We start from the raw sequence: 16415 nt of genomic DNA on the forward strand, positions 1-16415 counted from the left end.
ATAACTACGTCTTACAAGAAAGTTAAATATTTCATCTAGGTCTAAAACTCCTCATATTTTAAGGATTTTCATCACTGTAGGAACCATTCCCAATATTAAAAACGAATCATTAACAATTAAAACAGAAGAATGAGAGGCTGAAATGAAACAACAGGAGTGTTTTATTGAGACTTGCAAAGGCACATTGAAGAAAATGAAGCAAGAAAGTGTCTAGAAATCTAAGATAGCAGGAAGTGCAGCAGAGCAGGACAGAGATGGATCTACAGGGAGGTCATGTCATTTAGCGCATGGTCCAGCTCCTCAGAAATGGCTTTATACTTCAGCTTCTGAGCATAGAGTTCATCTGAAGATTGGCAGGAAAAACAGGAAAGCGAAGGATGAGAAGCAGCAATGGACAGAAACCAAATGAAAAAGAGAAAGACAAGAAGTTAATGGATGTATGAAGACTAAACGTGCTATGAAGATCATATTCTACCAGGAACAATATAAGAAAATCATGTGCAAACCAACAATGACTGTAACATTTTCATCTGGCCCAGAGAATATGTTTCCTAGTTACTTTTGCTATCCACATATACTTTTAATAAGCAAATGCAGAGTTTGGTCTCATAAAGAGCTGACTTGTGCTGTAAGAAACAGACTTCTTTTCTCTTAGGACAGGAGCTATACCAGTCTTGTTCAAACCGATTCCATATACTGAGCCAAATATATCATCTTCCAGTGAAAGGTTCAAGCAGCTGAAACACGAGCTTGCCTGAACTCTTGACAAAATTACTCTAAAACAATATGGTGTTGTGTGTTTCAAAAGATTTTACGGCCCTTATACAGACAGGGTGCATGACCCGCCTCTGACCTGTGAAATCCCATCCACACAAGACTTTTAAAATGTGTCCTGCTTCGCCACTGGTCATTTCTGAAGGTGAAAAGTTCATTTAGCCACTTCCTTACATTCACGTTCGTTTTCATAAGAACAGTTTAGCGTGTAGTATTGCTTGCCAAGTCAAACTATAGACAGGAATTACCCTTTTGAAAAAGTTGTTAGCTGCATCATAGTTTACAAATAAACCGCCACCTATCTCTTGCAGATCGCAGACTTATAAGTGGACCATTGACACTTATCTACAATCTCAATTAGCACCTGTCTCTCCAATTTGAGCGATACCATGCACTTATTATCCGCCATAAATCTGACATTGCGTGAATCAGAGGTAAAAAACTATGTAAATACTACAAGAGTTCTAACAGTTCGGACATTGCGTGAATCAGAGGTAAAAAACTATGTAAATACTGTTCAGTTTCTTGCACAGACCGATCATTTTGTGTCTTTACACATCAATGTATCGTCACGAGCCGCAGGGTTTAATTTGGATTTGTCTGTGCATGTTTTTTTTACTCTCATAGATTCTGTTACCATTTGCCAAGCATTGTACGACTGAGAGACTGCAACGGCTGGAGTTCAAAATTTTAATTTGTGTTCTACTGAAGAAACAAAGTCACCTACATCTTGGATGCCCTGGAGGTAAATAAGCAGATAAACATCAATTTTCATTTTTGGGTGAACTATCCCTTTAAGTATATTAAATATATTTAGGAGTAAAATATATTTTAATTTATCTTCTTTCCATCTGTCCCAGTTAATTTTGACTGAATGAAACCATTTGCAAAAAAAACGAACCTCCCAAACCAGTCGAATCTAGTTTTTTGAACTAGTTCTGTTTTTTTTTTTTTTTTTTTTTTGTGAGTTAAGCGATTCACTAAAACGCACCACCCAAACCAATCTTGTTTATGAATCATTTAGCTGCTTCTAAACAAAGCCATTAGTACAACTGCCCAAACCAATCAAACTAAAATGAATCATATTTCCCTATGTTTACTAATCTTTTTTACTGGAGAAAATATCTCATTCCTGGAAAAGTAACACTGCTTTGGAAGCAGCTACTGTGAATCTTTATGAACAAGTTCACTAAAATAAATTATTTGAACAAAGTAATTCGCTTCGGCAAATCATCCGAAACGAACAGATGCACTGGAGGGCATCAACATGTTGTCATGTTAAACAGCTACAACAGTAGTCATTGCTAATTACTGGAAAAGCTACTGTACAGTGTATTGAAAACAGCTACTCACTTCTACAAAATGTAGTTAAGCAGACTCTCTATGTTCATTTAGTTACTCCCCAATATTGCTAAACAGTTTCAGTTGAACTTTTGGCTCCAGTGTAAACTTGTTTAAAAAGAACTCAGTTAAAACACAGATTACTGTGTTTCGTACCTTCCAGGTCGTCAATGGATTTTTCCAGTTTGGCCACTGTCCTCTCTGCAAACTCTGCGCGGGTCTCAGCCTGAAAAAACAATGAGGACGTTGAAAAAAGACATTTGGGGGTGAAAAGTGGCAGCTTATCTTTGACGCTTATCTCATTTATTGCCTTCTTTACCTCCTTCAGCTTGTCGCTAAGACTTTGATTTCCTCTTCATACTTGTCTTCTTTTTCTGAGTACTGAAACATGCAAACAAAGACCAGATACAGCAAATCTATTTCACTTTCTGTCAACATTGAAATAAACTCTGTATTGTCCTCAGAGCTACTGTGTTGTGAGAACTTTAACGGTAAATTACTGTTTTAGTTTCAAAGCAATCATCAAGCTTTGAAGTCGAGCGACGATTATTATAGAGGTTTAAAATTGTGACTTTATGAACATTAACAGATAAAAGAGAGATGTTGACTTACTTTCTCTGCCTGAGCCTCTAGGGATTTAAGGTTGTTGGTAACGTTTTTCAATTCCTCCTCCAAATCACTAGCTTTGCTGGACGTGTTTGAGAAGAAAACAATGTTTTAACTGGTCAACCAACAAACATTCATCTTAGTCTACTTAAAGTGTGAGAATAGGCAGAGGATACCATTCAGCGACTTCGGCTCTCTCCTCAGCTCGCTCCAGCTCCCCCTCGAGAATCACCAGTTTACGGGCCACCTGTAGCAAAGATGGCGTTCAGATAAAGAGCTTCAAACTTCACGAATCTGGAAACGTTGTTCCTTCAGACGCTTCTAACTCACCTCTTCGTATTTGCGGTCGGCCTCCTCGGCGATATGTTTGGCCTCCTTCAGCTGCATCTCCTGGATCTCCATCTTCTCCTCATCCTTTGTGGCACGGTTCTCGATTACCTTCATGCCTCTGGAGGTGAAACAAGCAGTTATTAGGTCAACAATAGGAGATGTTATTCATGACCTCTTTCAGTTAATATGCTGCAGATTATAAAAATTTGTTGAGCTTTATTTCATAATCAACAGCATTCCCATAGTCATGAAATCTGGAAATTGGGAAATGACCAATGAATTTCCATGAGGTTTCTGATTGATTGTGATTACTGTATAAGATTGTTTTTAAAAACTGATTTAGACAGATTTGCTAATGAATCATTCAAAACAATTTGTGAACTGGTTTGAACAATGCATGAAACAATAAGTCTGTTTCCATACGTAAAACCCTCTTAGGACTTGACTTGAGAGAACCATGTAGTTTGTACCCGAAGCAACGCAGCAATTAATTTCTTCGACCATAATTTATAAATTAATGGTTTCCATTGACCTCTCACTCTCGTCTGCTGCTTTCTCCGCCTCTTCCAGTTTCTGCAGTGCAGTTGCCCAGCCTCTCCTGAGCACGATCCAGTTCCTCCTCCACCAGCTGAATCCTGCGGTTTCAGGCCCGCCACATCACCCTCAGCCTGATGACAAAATAAGGTCAACGGTTACTTATATACAATTATATACCGACTACAAAAAAAAACTTGCATGTGGGATATAAAAGAATGTTGTTTTCCATGTCTGTGGGACAGACTTTTTTTTGCACAAAGCACAATCAAACTGCAGCAGAAAAAAAAACATTTTACACCCTTTACGACCACCACCACCCATTGTGACTCAAACAAAGATTGGCCTCAGAACAAGAACAATACTGCCTCTGTGACATTTCTCGGCTTTAAAGAGACCTCACAGCCAAACCGCCCAGTTATTGCACTGATAATTGCAGCTATAATAATGACAGATATCACCATGGCTCTCTCACAGTGCAGACGCTCAACTGAGCGAGCATGCAGAATTCTCTCAGAACGGTAGGAAAATCTCACAGCCAGGAAACTGCATCTGGGTTTGAAAGAGGAGACAGAATAACAGGGCATAGGGGAAAAGTTAAAAAAGAGCAAATCGTCCATTTTCTGATCACATCTTTGTTTTGAGACAGAGTTGCTATTACAGACTCTTTCTTTCTACTGTTTTTTTTATTAAAAGGTCCAGTGGACTATTTGGAGTGTGAATGGTAGATCAAGGCTGACATACCAAACTTTATCCACCTTATATTTCAGTGTGACTATCTCACAATCATGAGAAATATAGCTGTAATTGCAAGATAGGTTTAATTTCATATTTCTTGTAATTGCAATTTTTTTCTCATAACTGTGAATTTGTATCTCAAAATAGGACTTTATATTTTGCAGTGTGCGAGTTTGTATCTTGCGATTTGGCTTCATATCTCACAAAATGCCATTTAAATACGTTATTCAATATTGACATCAATAAAGAAGGGGGCAAATAAACATTTAATCACACATATTCAACCAAGACATCAATGGAGTAGGAAGCTGACCCCCTTTCGAATAAGAGAGAGCCAGAGAGGGGAGGAGAAAAATCCACAGGAAATGGACACACTCCACATCCTCTCCCCTCCCAAAATGTTCATTCAGTTCAGGGTCAGGATACTCCCTCATGAGCCATGCCCTTTCCTTAGTCACCGCGTTCCCTGGCTGCTTTAGATACAAGCCATATATGGTAAAACAAGCTCTGGAGAATGCTAGTGGTGAAGTGCCCAAAAGATTTAAAGGCTGAAGAATAGCAATAACACAGCCATATGTTATCAAGAAGTGTCTGGATGCAGCCTTGGAACATTTTATCATGTACAAGACGAACCTAAATGTCCATATGTGTGATATGAGATGGCGACGTTCCCAGATTTATGGATTCCCGGGCCCATTTAAACTCAGATCTTGTTAGAGCCACTGTGACGTTTGATACAATTATACATTTAGGGTTGAAATGTGCAGGAATCACTTGGGACTGGGACTACTGTCGACTTCCTGAAGCACAGTACTATTGTACAGTACGTGACATTGAGCAAACACTGAGACAAACCCTATCAGTGTAATGACCTTTTTATGGGCTGATATTATGAAAATAAGGTCTATCGGATGAAAACGGAACAGTTGAAATTGAGCAAGGAAGTGAAGGACATCGTTTTTCAAGTTCATATTCTAGAGACCTTACTGGTAAAAGAGCCAATGAGAAAGTTGCAGATGCAAAATGATTGGTGATTTCTAACCAAATGCAAAGAAAAGCAGAAGTTGTTGAGTATTGTAAAGTAAAGTTACCACTTGTGTGACTAAACTTTAAAAAGATATGCAAAAGATGTCTTGATATCATTTCTAACACCATGGGAACCTGTCAATGCAAATTTGAGGAGCCTAATGGTTTTTGTGCAGGCTGCACATATGTTCCTTGTCATGTTGTTGACTTTTAACCCCACTGTGAATTGACCTACATAAATTAGGACCATCATGGAGAGGTCATTGGTCACGTCATGACCAAGTCCAGCAGCATTCTGTCACACTAAGGGTGGGAAAACTCCCAATTATGAAAGCAAAGCCAGCTAAATTTGTAGTACTCGAATCCACAAAAGGGAAAGAAGGAAGCTGAGGTAGGAGAAGGATGTGACCAACAACCTCCCTAACATTTCTGAAGATCTCCATTAAATGTAAAAGTCAACAGGTCCTAGACAATAGACACACTTTTGGTCTACAAACACTTGAAGAACAGGACTTTTCTTAAGCAGTGCCAGCTTCCTGCATATCTGCATAGTCATCTGAATACGATGAGGGTCCACAGGAAACTCCAGTGGGGAACAAGAGACAACATCCTGACTCAGTTCCTTTGGGAGCTCAGGATGGGACATCCTTTGGGTCTTTCTTGAGTACAGCAAAATTAAATGAGTTCTATGAAAGATCTAACAATTTTTCATTGTCTAAACCAAAACAGGAGAGCATTCACATTTCCTACAGTTCCATATCAGCGAGTTCAAATCAGAAGAGACAGACTGAAGGGTTCTGGCTGTATTTCCTTACAGCAGCTTGAACATTAAGTGCTCCACATGGGATGGGTCAGAAAATTTCATAAAATGGAAATCCACCAAGGACTGTGGGGGAGGGAGGCTTCCTTGACAAGCATCTTCGCATCAAAGATAACTTCCTGGCATACAACATTTAGTCATATTCTTCATCTAAAATAAGGGGTTTATTGAAAAATATGATTTAATATGAACCTGATTACACCAACAGTTTAGGTAGAAATTGCACCCCCAAAAATGCAATAACTACCACTTTACTTTGTGTTTCTGTCTCGCTGGATGGATGGATGGTTTTATGACTGAATACATTAGGTTACACCAAAAAAAAATCAATTTTAATCAATTTGTTTAAGTTGGGGTAGAAACATCTCATTAATAGATAGAAAGAGACAGACAGATCTTTAAGAATTGTTAATGTAAGCAGATAAATAATGTAACTGTATTAGAATATACAAAAACGTAGCAATTGTTAGTTAAAACAAATAAATTGTTAATTGTAATAAACTCGCTTAGGCCACTGAGGCCTAACAACTACCCAAAAGCAAATTTGGGGGTCGGACTGTCCCTTTGGACCAACGCCTTTCATTCCACAACCTCACGTCTGCATCCAGGTCTCACTGTTCACCTAAACATACAATTATAGTCTTGAGAGGAGCCCGGGAGCTTTTTATAGAAGCCTGCGTTCACAGAGGGAGCGCGTAGAAGAGTCCGGAGAGTCTAAAGACGATAAGCAAGAAGAAAGAAATAAGATTTTGTCTCACTTGTTCCCGGAGCTCGCGCTCATTGTCCAGCTCGCGCTGAAGAACCAAAGCTCGATCTTCTGCGTCATCCGCCTGCTGCTGCAAAGTCTGGATCTTTCTCTTCACTGCGTCCAAAGAAGTCACACCTGTCATTTTAGATACTTTACTATATTATATTTACTACTAAATAACGAAACAAACTGCGACTGTGGTCGGGAAAAATAAAACGATGCGCAAAAACTACGCTAAACTTTTCAAAAGGTTATAAAAAATAAATACATCAGAATGTTAAGCCCAAAAACATATATAGAATCCCGAATATAGGGATGTTACAAAAATAACGGATGCTAATGTACTTGGATGGCCAGTGCAAAAAAAAGAAAACAAAACGGAGTGAAAACGACACGAAATGTGCAATCCAAATTCTTCCCAGTCCGGATCAATACAAAACGGTTCAGTGAACAAAAAACTGTCTTCGCTGGAGGTTATTTCTGTCTCATGGAGTCATTGGAATGTGAGAGAATGTAAGGAAGCAGAACTTCTGCAGAAAAGTTTCAATGCAACTGTGGAAAAGTGAGGTCCCAGTGACGTCATTGTGGGCGGGGCCCCATTGAGTCACAATTCAGTCTTACTTTGTTAATTTCGATTTTGTATAAAGCTTGACAACTCTAAACCACAGAAAGTAGTACTATTTTGGTTTATAATTACTCGTATTTTGTTAATATTTTAAATATTTTAATTACTTTATACTACACTGTAAAATTATGTGCAAATACATTAAAATAACCACAATTAATTTCTTAATTCTATAGACGTTTCAACAACTGTATGTTTAATAGCTAAGGGGTCACATAAAAATCATGTTATAAAAACCTTGTTATATTATAACATAATATAAATAAAAACATAATATAACAAACTATAAACAAAATAATACTAAACTTTATACCAACACAGCAATCAATAAATACTTTAGCTGATATAACTTAATATATTCAGGTTGAATCAATCATATCAAATAATAATTTTGAATAATTTTGTGACTTTGCCACCACTTTGAGTTCACTTTCTACTTCAACACAGCAATCAAATGCAAGTTTTTAATTACAGTCCCCACAATTAAACCATCCACTCTTGACGTTACACACCATGTGTGACACATTTTCCTCAGAAGTGTGCTTTTGTTCTAAAGACGAGCCAGCGATCTCAGAGCATTGATTTCATTAGTCAAAGGAGTGTGGCGCTCTGTGTTTGCTTTCGCTACATTCTTGGGATTCCTGGGCTGCTGCATGGCAACCGAAGTCCCAGTCTCCCCTGCTGTTCACTGACTTATCAGTAACAGGCCTTGAAAATCCCTCGCTCATTTGAGAGTATCTTACCTACTTCTTTGGTGTTGCGAATGCAGATGTATAATTAGTTTACAATTTTCTTTAATGCATGACATGTGGTAGGCTTGTCTGGGGCACATTTTCAGGGCACTGCTCCAAGGAACTCGAAATGTGTTTGTATCCCCAGTTTCAGGCCTCTCAGTCTGCCTAAAGAAACCTAGAACATTCTACAGGAAATTAATCTTACTCAAAAATGCATTTGTCCTCTTATTGAATAAAGTTTGGTCTCTCAGTTTTTTGTGGTCAACGACAAAATGAAGAACACCTCTCTTTAAATGGATTTACCCTCATGCTGGAATCATTAAGGACTGACAAACAACCGATTTTCCCCTCCTCAGCTTCCTTCTCAAACTATGCAGTCATTTCCTTTGAGGTCACATTGTGAGGAGTAACCCGAGCTTATCAGAGCAGTGGACAGGATGGACCACTTTAGACCCATGCAGGTGAGATTACAGCAATTTTCTCACTCGTCCCAAGGCCAAACACTTTTCTACAGGTGAAACACTTTGTGCTTCATTTCAGCTTCAAGGAATAGTTTTCTTCTTAGTGTTTCTTCATTGGAACAGATTTTGAGAAATTTAGCATTACTTGCTCACCAATGGATCCTTTGCAGTGAAAGGGTGCCGTCAGAATGAGAGTCCAAACAGCTGATAAAAACATCACAATAATCCACAAGTAATCCACACAGCTGTCAGTCTATCAATTAATGTCTTGTAAAATGAAAAGCTGCATGTTTGTAAGAAGCAAATCCATCATTAAGATGTTTTTAACTTCAAACCATTGCTTCTGGCTAAAATACAAGTCCTCTATCCATAATTTAGCTTTTTCTCCTTTGAGAAAAATCGACTCATCTGAATCAGGAGAGAAACTTGCACAGATCATGTTTACACGCAAAAAAAGTCCAAACCAGTTCTGAACAAACATAGGTGGATTTTTATGTGAAAGGGAATGGACTTTTTCCACTGGAGGAAGTTTTTATTTTGGATGATTAATGCATATTTTTCTCCACAAGTGCTGGTTCTTAAAATGCCTTTTAATGATGGATTTGTTTCATACAAACATGCATCTTTTCATTAATTGATGGACTGGAGTTGTGTGGATTACTGGATTATTGTGATGTTTTAATCAGCTGTTTGGAATCTCATATTTACAGCACCCATTCACTGCAGAGGGTCCTTTGGTGAGCAAGTGATGTAATGCTACATTTCTACAAATATGTTTCCATGAAGAAACAAACTCATCTACATCTTGGATGGGCTGTGGGGTAAGCAAATTCTGAGCAAATATAAATTTTAGGGTGAGCTATTCCTTTAAAGGTGCCTGAACCTGAACATTATCTTTTCAGTGATCGATGTGTCAGTTTCAAGGCATTACAGAAGTAAACCTGAGGAAGAGGTATTTTAAAAGATTTATGTCTTGTGTCGACATGTTTTATTGAGGTAAAGCTTTTTATTGCCCTATAAATCCCCATTATTTGAAACACTTTGAAATGGGTGCCGTGACCCTGAAAAGTGGACCAGCTGGGATGAGAGCCGCAGTGACAGGAAGTGAAAGCATCATAACAAAGCCTAAATGACTCAAGTTGTTTATCATAGCGGAATCATGTCTGATTCTGTTTCATTGAACCCTAGTCTAAAGGAATGTGTCACTTACATCAGCAGCTTTTTTCTCAGACATTTCCAGTTTCTCTTGGGCATCTTTCAGGGCCTCTGAGTACTTGTCCAGTTCATCTTCAGTCTGTTTGAGCTTTTTCTGCAGGCCAACCAGTTCATCCTCCAGCTGTATGAGGAAGAGTGAGTTAACATATCAGAGCACTGTACTCTATATATAACTTAAGGAAATATATCCCAGACATCCACACAAAAATCTGTCTGCAAAACATAAACAAACATTTTTATAGCAAAATAACTGAAATAAGGAAAATATGAATAATGAGAAATATTAAACATATTTGTAAATATAGTTTTATTGCTGTATAGTGGTTGTCTAAATAATAATGAAAAATATTAACACATAATATTACAGTATAATGATTAAAAAATATATTTTATTGCTGTAGTATAGTGGTTAAGATATATACCCTAAAATAAATTTATAAAGGTTTATGCATTTTAAGACATCTAAATAATATGCCCTTAATAATAACATATAATAACCTTAATAAATAATTGTAAATATTCATCACACATAAGTTATTTTAATGTTGAAGTCTAATGACTTTAGTCAGAATAAACAATAATATAATACATTTAAAGAGTACAATTTTATTGCTGTATAGTGGTTGTCTAAATAAAGACAAAAAATACATTATTATTAATGGCATGTTTATGCATTTTATGTCACATATAATTAAAATCAAGTTATTTATCATGTTTTTATTGGTGTTAAAGAGTACAATTAAATAATAATTAAAATAATTAATACATATCAAAAAAGGTTTTGGTAACCCATATTGAAATCATAGGCCTGCTCTCTGGACAGAAGATAACTATATTTAATTTTAGTCTGAGGTAAGCTGTCATATGGCAGTAAGTGAGATAAACACTCACAAACACTTTGCTATCTGTGGCTATCAGTTTGGCTGGGTTCTTGTGTTTAAGAGAGACAAGGGGTGTTTAAAGGAATCAAGACAGCCTCACTTCTCTTGTCCATTTATAACCTTAAGGCTTGGTTTCACAATCAGGGCTTAGATTAAGCCAGGTTTTAGGCCATAGTTCAATTCAGACATTTAAGTATCTTTTATAAAAATAAAAGAAAAAAAAGAAGAAAAAAAAAAACATTTCTGGTGTGCATCTTGAGACAAAACAATGGAACTGATATATTTTAAAATATATCAGTGCAAGTTTCTTTCAGATAAAACAGCTCAGATATGCATTTTAGTCTGGGACTAGGCTTAAACCTTGTTTGTGAAACCAGGGGTAATTAGTGTAAGACAGACATACTGATGATTTGACTTACAACCAAATATTCATTAGGAGGAGTAAGATTTTCACAGTGACTTTCTAGAGTACAGTATAATATATACAAATATATTTGTATACTATATAACAATATCCCAATTTACAATTTTTTTTTACAGAATTTATTATTTGTGATTGTTAATTTTGAATTTATTCAATTATTGTTCTTTCTTTTTTTTTCAACTAATTAGTATATGAAAAAATACATTAACCAAGATTAATAAATGCCTTTAAAGTATTGTTCAGGTTTGATTTTTACAGATTTTTTTATAGGATTCCTACATAATTTTGCAAAATAAGTAGCCACTGTTGTGAAAGACCCAGAATTGCAGCGCAAATGCATACTTGGTTTTCAAGTATGAGGTCTTGGCTCACTACTCCTTGATTACAATCATAAAGTCCAGCCTTGAATGATGCTATTGCCAGCACTTTTGTTAGGACCTCTTACATTTTTCACTTCACTCTCCTCTATCTGGATTCCTACCTGAATTTCTAAGTTCTTACCTGCTTGCATTTGTCCTCAGCAGCTTTCTGTTCCGTCTCGGCCTGCTCAGCTCGGTCTATGGCATTCTCCTTGTCCAGTTTGAGCATCTGCATCTTCTTCTTGATGGCCTCCATGGTTGCAGGTTGTTGATCTAGTGTCTGGGTTGAATATGAAATTCAAAGGAGCTACAAACGAAGTGCAGTTCTTGGTCCTTCAGCCGAAACTGTGGTCAGACTAATGGATGCAAGGGATTTAGGAGAGGAGAAGAATGCAGCTGATGCTGTCTGCAACCAATGCTGGATCGCTTTACATAACCCAACCAAAGTCTAAAACACCCACTCCCCCCCCCACCCGTCTGCCTATCTAAACACTTGTGAGAAGGAATGGCCTGGACCAAACACAGTCAGAAGCACTTCTCCTTATTTGGAGTGGTGCATACTGTTTTTAAAAAAGGACCAAGGGATGGAGAGGTGAGCAGATAGGACCTGCGTCCAGATTTAACCCTTTAATTGGGCATAAGTGTGAAAGAACTTTCATTGCAATTCCTTGTTACACTCTTACAAATACAGGTTCTTAGGTATTGATGTTCCATGAAGAACCTTTAACATTCATGGAATCTTGCCATTGCACAAATGTTCTTTATTGTCCAAAATGTTCTTCACACTAACAAAAAAATGTTTATTGTAGAACCTAAAAATGGTTTTTACATGGCATTATTGCAAAAAGAAGCTTTATTTTTTAGAAATGTAGGTGATATGCATAAAAAAAAAATCCTATCTCATCCTAAGGCAAGTATCAGTATTATTACTAATATTTATGGTTATGTACTTTTCAAAACCCCTAAGCAGTCTTAAATGATACATCAAATTGTGCGGTTTGCTGAAAGAAGGTGCTATTATTTTCGCTATTAATACGCGATTCTTATTGGTTACTCTCAGCATTCTGCGATAAGATATTCATAGTATTCACTGTTGTTCATGGCAAGGCTTATTCAAACCACTCAAAACGCAACTGGTGTCATCTTGTGTCTCAGTTACCGACTGTAGTGAAAATGACCTTGAGGCATTTCAGACGACATTTGTCTTGTTACTAGGCCGATAATTTTGTACATTGGAATGGACTTTTTTTTTTCTTATCAGATGATTTAGTATAAAATTCAAAAATAATTTCAATTCAAATCAATATTACATGTCTACTTATTTTTTTTATTTATTCTGTGAGTATCTTATTGTTTGTAATTTTAATCTACTGGCTAATAGAATGGCCAGAATCCTTGGATGTGGGCAAATTATAAATTGGGTAAGTAGCAACCACCACAGCAATGGACAAAAACCCTATCAGAACGCATTTGCAACCCTATATCAAATCTCTGGCAAACCCTGAAAATTTAACATTAAATAAATAATATTGAGATCTATATAGAAGTAAATCTTCAAATCTAAAGGAGAAAATAGTTTTTAAAAAAGAAAAAAACAATTTGATGAATCTACACTGAACAAAATTTTTGGACACCCCCGGACCCCCCAATACAGTAAAACTTCACATTTTAGAGTGGCCTTTTATTGTGGCCAGCCTAAGGCACACCTGTGCAATAATCATGCTGTCTAATCAGCATCTTGATATGCCACACCTGCGAGGTGGATGGATTATCTCGGCAAAGGAGAAGTGCTCACTAACACAGATTTAGACATTTTTGTGAACAATTTTTGAGAGAAATAGGCCTTTTGTGTACATAGTAAAAGTCTTAGATCTTTGAGCTCAGCTCATGAAAAATGGGGGCAAAAACAAAAGTGTTGCGTTTATAATTTTGTTCAGTGTAAGAGAATATTTAGTACAAGGGTTAATTATACCTACACTGAAAGCAAACAAATTTCTTTCTGTTCATTTCATACCTTGTTCAATCAAGTCTGACATAAAGCAATTACACACACTTGATTTAGAGTTGTTAAGACCCAAAGTGCTAAATGGTCAAACTGTTGGGTTTAACTGCTTTGGCACTAAAAACAGCAGACGTGCAGAATGTAACACTCTTCTCTGACTGGCTCTATTAACTGCTATTGGAAACCAGCCATTCTGTTAGACATTTTGTGAATTACAACAAACAGTCATTTAGCTTCTTCTAAACTGGGTTTTCAGTTTTATTTTTGCTCGTAAGTTCTCTTTAGGTTTAACTAAACAAATCCTTGAATTCCCGCCATGCCACAAACCACAACTTTAGCATCAAGGTGGTAAAACTGCGAGACATGTTCAGCATGTACCTCAGACATACTCGTCTGTCAAAACGATGATTCACTCTCCACAACACCTGGATGAACATTCTGAGAAGAGTGTCCAAAAACACCTGTGCTCCAGACAAACAGCTTTCTCTGACGTCTACCGCATGTCATCGTTACATATGATGTCATAGCAATACACAGTGTGCTCTGTCTTTCTTGGCCTCCCTTAGGCACTGTCGTGAGGAAAAGATGTAATGAGATTTGGCTTTCGTTCAGCATTACTTACTCATGCCTGCCCTTGTGAGCTTTAAGGATGAAGGGAAGTGTGAATGTGTGTCATGTTATTGGGCAGTGCCCCATCATGGAAGAAGTTTAACGGACGAGTACAACACAAAGTGTACTTTGTAAATTCAGCTAACGAACAAGAACATGCTATGAAAAATAAACATGAGAAGTGAAAAGTCTAAGTTTGTGGCAGGACTACTCTTTTGGATCTTTGGGAAAGTGTAAACTTGTGGTGGGACTACCTATTATTTATCAACAAATAATTATTATTTCTTGATAAGAAAGTAAAAAGTAAGTAAAAAGTCTTGTATTCTATGGTAACAGTAATTTTTAAGTCTTGTGGCTATACTTTCGAAACTGTATTTTAACTTTCAATACATTTACAGTTTCCACTGAAAGTGGTTTACTGTAAACACAGTTCTGTTTTGATAAAACTGAATTACTAGTCGACATTTTTTTTTTCTGTAGTAATTAACATGCTTTAAATACTATCCATAGGTATTAACATTCCTTTAAACTGATCTTAAATAATGGAATTTACATATGAGATCAATGATATACTAGTCTGCTATCATTACTAAAGCATGTTGACATGCCAAAAGGGAGTAAACCACACTAAACACAAAGGAAAAATCGCAAGGAGTGTCTCCTTTCCATGGACGATCAACTAACTAAAATTAGGACCACTAACTTAACTACATTTCTTCCGTTGCGTGACAGTAGCCCAGCTATGTTTTCAAAATAATATAGCTTTTACTTTAACAAGCTAGATTTTTAACAATTATTGTAGCATATAGCATGACAAAGTATTCCGCAGTCAGTCTGTTTTTTCACTTCTGGAACTATTTGGATATCACTAAAGCCATGATGAACCTTCTGAAGAGAACTTCTTCACAAGCTACAGTTGTAAAGTAGCTTCTCCAAAACTAGCATGCACATATGCTTAACACACACACACACACATTTAACTTCCCTCTTAACTGTTGATGTATTTGCATGCTTCTTTTAAGTGCAGAATGATCTGTTCTGTGGGAAATGCAGGCATTCAGCTGGAGATAACACAAGAGGAGATGACTGAGGGAAAAATTGTGAGTGACTGAGAGAGAAACAGAGGCAGAATATCACAGGCCCCTCCCACAGGAAACCCTAGCTCAGCTCAGCATGACCTTTTATGGTAAAAATGCCCCAAACCACTGGCTGCCTGTCTTGGGAATAGCTGTTATAACTAGATTTAAAGAAACAAGAGCACAGAAAGTACAGCCAGAAGTCTGATTTTAACAGTAGCAAAGAGGAAGATAGACAAAACCAGCTACATAGTAATAGTTGTGATCTCCTGTTATTTAAAAGTGATTAAAACGTGACAGGATAAACACTGCTATCTGTGATTATGTAGGCCTAGTTCACAATTCCATTGCTCACCAGTTTGCTTAACAAATCTACCTTAGCTTTGGTATTAATTATAATTAAACATTACATTCAAGTTTAGCCTCAAACGTTCCCACGCGCTAGTTCACATCAATAAAACACTTGAGCTTATTTGAAACGCTCTGTCACTAATAACTGTTATGCAAACATTAACAACTGATTCTAACTGCACTTGCAAAAACTAAAGGGCCCCCTTGTGGTATATCAGGGTCTCTAGTTTCACCACAAATTGCTTTTCAAATGCAAGAATCAGGTTCGTATTTTCCAAGCTCAATTCCGCCATCATGTGAACAAAGTAAGAGACTACATGATCTTAAAACGAAGAAGAAAAAAAACTAACAAGTACTGCAACATGACAAATAGGCGTAACTGAAAAAACACAATACAAAAATACAGCAACAGCAGCACAAATAAGCAATTGAACAGTTAAAAAGTTAGTAATACTATTTTTAAATCATAATTAAATAATTATAATGAAGTGGGGGAAAAAAAGTCATAGAACTTAATCATTAAGATTGAATGAACGCTTTCAGTTCAGAATACAGGCCTAAAGTTTATATATGTCCTCCTACGTTAACTTTCATAATTTCATAATGACCAGCAGAGGGACTCCAAGTATGTATAACTGCTGTTATGGCCGGTTTTCGCAACACAACAGGTGATCTCTCAGATTTTACTTATTGCTTCATGGACATTTGGATTTTTTTATTTATTTATTTTTTTCATGGAGGTAATTTAGTAGGCCTACTTA

At 36.8% G+C, this 16415-nt stretch overlaps 1 protein-coding gene across 1 annotated transcript; it reads right to left on the bottom strand.

Annotated features, from left to right (window-relative positions):
- Positions 1-143: 143 nt before the first annotated feature.
- On the bottom strand, positions 144-12057 carry tpm4a (tropomyosin 4a). The gene is given in 12 exon segments (XM_019064383.2): positions 144-343; positions 2272-2341; positions 2435-2451; positions 2454-2496; positions 2728-2803; positions 2898-2968; positions 3052-3169; positions 3584-3639; positions 3641-3694; positions 3696-3719; positions 9948-10073; positions 11759-12057. Coding segments are annotated over 12 exon segments (852 nt in total). The 5' UTR covers positions 11873-12057; the 3' UTR covers positions 144-260.
- Between the last annotated feature and the right edge of the window lie 4358 nt (positions 12058-16415).

The sequence above is a fragment of the Cyprinus carpio genome, chromosome A22, assembly GCF_018340385.1.
Source record: "Cyprinus carpio isolate SPL01 chromosome A22, ASM1834038v1, whole genome shotgun sequence".
Classification (NCBI taxonomy): Eukaryota; Metazoa; Chordata; class Actinopteri; order Cypriniformes; family Cyprinidae; genus Cyprinus; species Cyprinus carpio.